This window comes from Amphiura filiformis, chromosome 3 (assembly GCF_039555335.1).
Source record: "Amphiura filiformis chromosome 3, Afil_fr2py, whole genome shotgun sequence".
NCBI classification, from domain to species: Eukaryota; Metazoa; Echinodermata; class Ophiuroidea; order Amphilepidida; family Amphiuridae; genus Amphiura; species Amphiura filiformis.
Window position 1 is genome coordinate 55,403,618 of NC_092630.1, and position 7,315 is coordinate 55,410,932.

At 35.9% G+C, this 7,315-nt stretch overlaps 1 protein-coding gene across 1 annotated transcript; it reads right to left on the reverse strand.

Annotated features, from left to right (window-relative positions):
• On the reverse strand, nucleotides 1-1,174 carry LOC140147722 (uncharacterized). The gene has a single exon (XM_072169482.1). It carries the CDS (start codon nucleotides 1,017-1,019, stop codon nucleotides 114-116), a length of 906 nt encoding a protein of 301 aa, XP_072025583.1. The 5' UTR covers nucleotides 1,020-1,174; the 3' UTR covers nucleotides 1-113.
• Between the last annotated feature and the right edge of the window lie 6,141 nt (nucleotides 1,175-7,315).

Sequence of the window (7,315 nt, forward strand, 5' to 3'; positions counted from 1 at the left end):
AAAAGTGTCTCTTTTTGATATACCACGTCACATATCTTCTTGTGTCAACACGGTTTAATTTTGAACATATTTTATCACTTTTTAAGTCAGCATGTCACGAGAAAGTTACAGTATCACGATTCCCAAAATGTATTCTTGGTAAAGAAGGACGGGACATCTGCTGTTTCAAGGACATCGTTCCATTTCTTGCTGGACGGTTGTGGATGACTGAGTCTTGTAGTCAATCTCCGACCTTCCACTCTTCTGGTCGTTGACTTCTTATTCATCTCCACGGCGCTTGCAGTGTAATCTTCTTCAAGAGTGTTATCCGGTATCTCAAGATCATCTCCCCACTTCTTTAACTCTGGTTCCTTTGGAATTTCTTTAGCTCCAAGCTTAAGATCAGGATTTCTTACCCTGTTCTCAAACTTTCCCACTAAGTCATATTTGGATTTATGAATGACCTGATTTTTAGGCGCTGGGACGGGTTGTCTTTTCTTCTGTTTAGGTGGAATGGATGTAATTACTTTCGGAGGTTGCCAGTAGCCATTGTTATTTATCCAACCTTTAACATTAGTTTTCTTCACCACTTTATTATAAACTGGGTTTCCTTCCTCATCTAACTCATCACTTTCAATATCTTTCTTCCATTTTGTCAGTTCCTTTTCTTTTGGTAAAACTCTTCCTCCAATAGTCAGTGGTTTTGGTACGTGTTTAGCGCGATACCGGTCCGGTATACCTTTTGTGTCATCGGTTTTAGGTTTAACTTCTTCCTTGATTGGGACTTGTTTAGGTTTCGGTTGGAAGCTTTTCGGAGGAGGTGGAAGCATACGCCGGCCACCTTTATCGTCAATCTTACCAACCCAAGATGGTCGATATTCTTTACTTCCATAAACTCTTTCCCAAGCTTTATCGAAATTTTCCCCAGTATCGACATTCTGGACACCGCGCAACTTGTCCCTAGCAGCTTTCGCTGCAGCCGACTCACTGCTTTCATCTGCTTTTGGGATGGGCTTCTTTCTCATTGAATTAGCAGCCATCCTATTCAACCGAGTAGATATCCTCTGGTACCAATGAAAAAGTTTGCCAAAACTATTGGTGTTCGTTCACGTATTTTGATTGAATATATATGGTACACCCATATTAAATAAGGAAACCAAAGTAGAGTATAACAATGTATTCATTGGCCATTGCCAATAAGTGCGCTCAAGTTTTCAATAACAATCTTGGTGAGAAAATTGGAATATCTCGACGGTATAAGTGTACTGACAGTTTATTTATCGTTCCAATTAAGTGAACAGTTTAAGCCCTTCCTGCGAAGAAAATATGCAGATACGTAATCCAGATTATGCGTCACATGAATGTTATATAGTTGTTTTGAATATCAAAAACATGTTCCACATTAATATGCAGTTTGGAAGCTTGTCCAGCAAATCGCCAATGATCAGCATATCATCGTAATTCCCAAGTGCTTGATACTATTGCTGCGGTAATTCCTTCATTTGAGTTGTTTGTTGAGTTGTAATTACCCATCATTAGTGATAAACGCCTAACCAATTTGGGAGCTGTTGCGTGCGTACACCGAGCCAACGCCGATGCTTATTGCATATTGATCAGGAAAACCTTCAGGCACGAAAGGCCTTCATGGTAGATTATACTCATTGTAGTAAAAACACGCCCACTACACTTCCTTGATCAAACATGCCATGAAATTAAATACTAAACTAAAACGATCAAATCAATCCTAAGCAAAACAATCGAACTTAAAGTTAAGATGAACCGAAACTTGCGTTGTTTTCAACACTGTTCAAAACACGCAAGCAAGTAACGCAGCAATGTTGATTTTCCGCTTTTTGGAGATCCTCACAAAAATAACGTGTACAATTTGTTTCGACCGTTAGCTGTTCTTCCTCACCGCCGTGCTTTTTCTATATGATCCTCTCTTGTCGTTGTCGTCGTCGTCGTCATCTCTTCGTCGTCATAGTCATCATGATCATCAATTCATCATGATGAGATGTCATCATCATCATCATCATCATCATCATCATCATCATGTAATGTCGTTAGAAAATATAAACTTGCTGTAATATTAATTAGCAAGTTTATACCAGCAACGTAGGCTTTCCGGTTTCGGGATGTTCGCACAAAATACAAATATGTAATGTTCTTGCCGTTTGATTCGCTGTCAATGTTGCCCAATGTTGTTGCTGCGTTATTTTGTGTGTATATTTGATTACTTTTATTTTTAGTTAAGGAGTAAACATGTTTATATAAGAGTATTTTGACTCTTGCAGCTGTTTTACACGAGTTATTAGCTTCTTATACTACCTGATAATACAGACAAATTTGACAGTTATGGATGTTCTTTTTGTTCTTTTTGTTCTTTTTTACGCTCATGTCCTTAGCCATAACAATTGTAGGTAAAAATAAGCGTAATATGTTGTAATATTAATTAGCAAGTTTAATAGCAACGTAGACTTTCCGGTTTCGGGATGTTCGCACAAAATACAAACATGTAATGTGTGCAATGATGTCGTTTAGTACATTTAAACTGACGGACCATATTTTATATAAATTTTAAAAAGGGCTAAATTCAAATCACCACTATTTGACCGTTGATGAAATACAATATTTAATAGCAAACATGTCTAGTATATAGTTTCTGGGCGATGGTCATTGGTCAATGACATTATTATAAACCGAGACGAAACAGCCCGTGGGTAAGGGGCTCTTATTTCTTATTGGAATATGGGTACGGGGACGGCAGATTTGAGATACATTTTCAGGCTTTTGGGAATAACTTTGCGTCGCAATTTTCTGCAAACTGGTTTAAAAATGGGGTGGTTTTTTTTTCAAAATGCTCATCCCAAAATCTTGAAAAGGTGCAGATTCGTCGTTGTCTTTTAGCAAAAAATGCAGAATTTGGCAAATTTACTGCAATGTGTGTATATTTTTTTGGTCTTTTTTGTCAAATTCGGATATTTTGCGGGTAAATTTTCGGAATCCCAGCCGCCAATCCAAAAATTCTCTTGAAAACAGACCAGGCCACGTGCAAAGTGGCAGCAAACGTTTGTATGAATGTTGACGCTACAGGTATAATGTTAGCTAATCATTGACCACATCACAGCTTGGACACACAAATGGTTTCCGTGTTTTCAATTCACCTAGCAACCGTCAATCCGCGAGGAATATTTCTATTTATTTAGCATTACACATTTCTAAATTACAATTTTAATTTTTCATCAAAACATCATTATAGGCTGACATTTTCATTTTGCGTCATTCGGTCTTTATTCTATGGACATGAAGATTTGTCCGTATTGTAAAACAAATTGACGGTGGCACTTATTTTTAAAATATACGCTTTATACCTGAGCATTTTTCATAATACTGGATAATAAATAAATTATTATACCAGCTGTTGTAGGTCTCATGTCTTATTTTACTCTTTCAATTCGTTCTGTCTCCAAATTAAATAAGGCTACAATGAGACGCGTATAATTTCTAGGAAATGTTGATTTGACGTCGTCTTGGTTAAAAATTCATGCCGATAAAAAAAATCTACACTTGGTGCTGGATCTGTACTTGCTAACCATTTGTATTCTTATGTAGGTCCTACATTTAAAAAAATTACAACACTTTTTACCGTGCACCTGACAAAAAAGGGATATTTGACGACACAATTTTTATGTACAGTAGACTTTCCGGTTCCTGGATATCCATACTAAAGTAACCTCAACCTGGACTATTTGCTGTTGTCTTCGTCATCATCGGAAGGTAAAGACGAGATGACAACATACCACGGCCCCCAATTTCCTGCTGATCTCAAAAGATAATAATCGATCTTCTATATTATTATTATGTGTACCTTCCTCAAATATTTTTTTCAACAACGTGTTTAAACAATGTTCAGGTATTGACGCATTTTCATGATGAGTGACATTCTTAAAGGGACACTCTGATTTAGTACGAAATGAAATGTGAACCAAATTGCAGCTTGGCAAAAAGTATACCTTAAATGTGTTCTTTACTGCCGATATTATATTCAAAATATTATCGTGCAAATTGTAAGACACGCCCTTATGTGAACATGTCATTTTAAAATTCCGGCATAAAATGTAACTCCAGTATCATGTTTTTGGAAATTGGACGAGAAGCAGGTGTTTTAATGTTGCAGGATATATACAAGATTCTGGTCCAATGTACAAGGTATTGTACCTTTCCCTTCGAGACATCCGTATTATCAGATTATAGGATGCGACGACGCAATGGGAGGATGCGATCTTACAGACAAAAATAGGCTGACAAACAGTTATACATCAAAATCAAATATTACCCACAGGCGATTTGTCGCTGTATGGTTACAGGCCTATGCCATGAGCGAGGGCCATCCAGAGATGATTGACTGGACGAAGCCGGGGTAGAGGACAGGGCACCTTGACCTTGTGGAAAATATTTTGCTATCAAAATCGGGTCAAAAAAGGTCGACAATCGGGTCCACAATCACGAATCTCTAATTAAAAGAATCTATTCTTATGTTGGCAGTTTTCTTCACAAAGACAGGCTTATTGACATCATTTTGTGTTAAGTTTTAATTAGACCGATTTTAAAAACAATTCATAACACTTTGTAAAGTATTTTTACATGTCTATATATAGCCATGATACAAGAGCGTCTGACTTCATTTAATTATAGCTAAATTACTTAAACGCGATCGTCTTAATCAAAGTATTCTAGCCATACTTTGTCTTAATAGTCAAATATTTATATTTGAAGACAAAATCAACTGGATGATCAATATTCTTTGAGGGGGCAAAAATGCTATTGGCATAAAAATAACAAGGCAATTTATTAGGTCTTATTTGAAAATGCTTGAGTTGGCCAACCTCGAGCTCCATCATATAACAATGGACGACTAAATTATATGACCCCAGCAGCCAATGCTCCATATTTCTGTTTTTATTTGGGGATTTTCTTCTTGTCATCACCAGGCACAAAATAAAATTAAAAGAAATTGTGGTTATTGTAGAATTATGGGGGTCAATCTCAAATACTTACAGGTTATTATTTTCTATTCTTTCCTTTTGCTTTTATTCCATAATAAAATGCACTTCTTTAGAATGCGCTACTTTTATCACAGTAGTTCTTCGAAATGATATGTAATGAAATCACACAGAGTTAATATTTTGCTCGACTTCACACTTGTGGTAAAATTTATTTGGAAGACTCATAGTTGCCAAGGCACATGATTAGAGAGTAATTTACTCTTCAGTTATAATATATGAATATATAATCTTATTCTACATTTATTAATGATACTCTACATAATTTGGAAAATTCATTCTATAAAACAATACGCATAATTAATCCCACAACATATAAGACAAATATTAAAGTCAGTGGAAACCTTTTTGAAAATATTATAAAATAAAAATGTTGTGAAAATGTTTTATAACCTTTACTAGAGTCAACATTTTAATGTTCTCTGATAACCTTTGTTAGCAAGAAAATTAGAAAGGCTTTTGTGTTTGCTGGGATGTCACATTTGATATAAAATTGGATGGTCGAGCTATGAATTTTAAAATATTAGAACTCATAGCGAGACCAATACATTTGTGTATTGGGTTCAAACCATCCAATTGTATATCAAATGTGACATCCCAGCAAACACAAAAGCCTTTCTAATTTTTGGTAAAAAATGTGATTATTGGTAAAAAATTAGCGAGTCAAAAATGAGTTTTGGTCAAAAAATTGTAGAAAACAAAATTGTGGTCGAAAAAGTGAGCCTATCCAGCACAGTCCAAGTTTTGAGTCCATGTGTTGATTATATTGGACTCTTCAACTCTGTACAAAGTATAGGAAGGAAGATTCTGAGAACATAATAGGCCTAATGAATATAATTGTGCTGTATCTCTGTAAAAAAAAAACACTTGACAAGTAATGATATACCTGTACACAACAAAAATCATATTGCCAAGGAAATTAAAATTATCTTAAGAAAGTATACAATATCAGCAACCAACTTTATTGCATCCAAACACCTGACATAGTTATCTTTGGTCAATAATGGATACTTACATGAGGTACTTCTGGCATAAAAAGATCTAAACTGAAATCAGCATGGTAGATAATTTGTTGTGCTTAGGGGCTGTACAATAATTATGAGGCTTGGGGGAGGGTAAAATTGAAGGCAGGGGGGGGGCAAACAATTTTAGCAAGCCGAGAAGGGGTAAACGATTTTGGCACACATTTATAGTGCTCTAAAAAGGCTTAGGAAAACAGTACTAAAATGCCCTTTTTATACAAATTCTCATGATCGTTAGCTTGAAATATATACCTTGACTATTTAAGGTTTCCAAATTGGGAACCCAAAAATTTGCCATGTGCAAGGGGGGGGGGGGCAAAGAATTTTTGGCAGGCTGAGAGGGTGGGTGATTCGGGTTGAGGTGCCTATGTGTTGCCCACACATGGACCTCTCAAGAGGTGGCACACAGGCTGTTTGGGGTTCAGGGGCATTAAGGTAATAGCCTTAAGAATCACAAGACCAACAGAACTTTAATATGAATTCCTTGATGGATTCCTTCTACTGTGCACAAAGCATTTTTTTCTTCAAAAATCAAAGCAAAAACAAACAAAATACCTGCATGTAGGAAAATGGTAGCCATCTTGGATAGGCAGGTAATGGAAAACATATGATAGAATTCCATCTACAAGGATGTATGCCTCTAAGTAAGTGGGGTTTTTTTAATGAAAGGTAGTCACCATCCACAAAAACATTACAATAGATTGGTCTTACAATAATACATGTTTGAACAGCTGCCTGTGTCAGTAATGTAGTTGCTCAAAATCCAAAATAATGTTTTTGTGGGGAATGCCTGACTTTTGTCTCTTTCGCCAAACAATCTCTTGAGGCGTATATGCTTGTATATTGATGTACCATAGAATTCCATCCAAAGCATATTTGCCTAGAGGCATATGCTTGTAGATGGAATTCTACAGTACTTCAATTACTTCATAAACATTTCATATGATTATCCCTTATAAACAGTTTTAAAATTCACCCAAAACTTGCATTGTGAATACAATTTCCATGCCATGGCAACATCTTGGATGTGCAGGAAGGGAAATTCCAAGGTATGGGATGTGACTGTAGGAGTGTCAATGAATATAATAACATGTAAGGCTTCTAGATATATAAAATACTAATATATAATACTACTAAATTATAACAAACACAGCACACATTTTTAATATGAAAATTTGGGACACTATTAGCCGCCCCTACATACATGTACACCATAAGCAGATAATTGACACGTCTCACAGAAGTAAACTA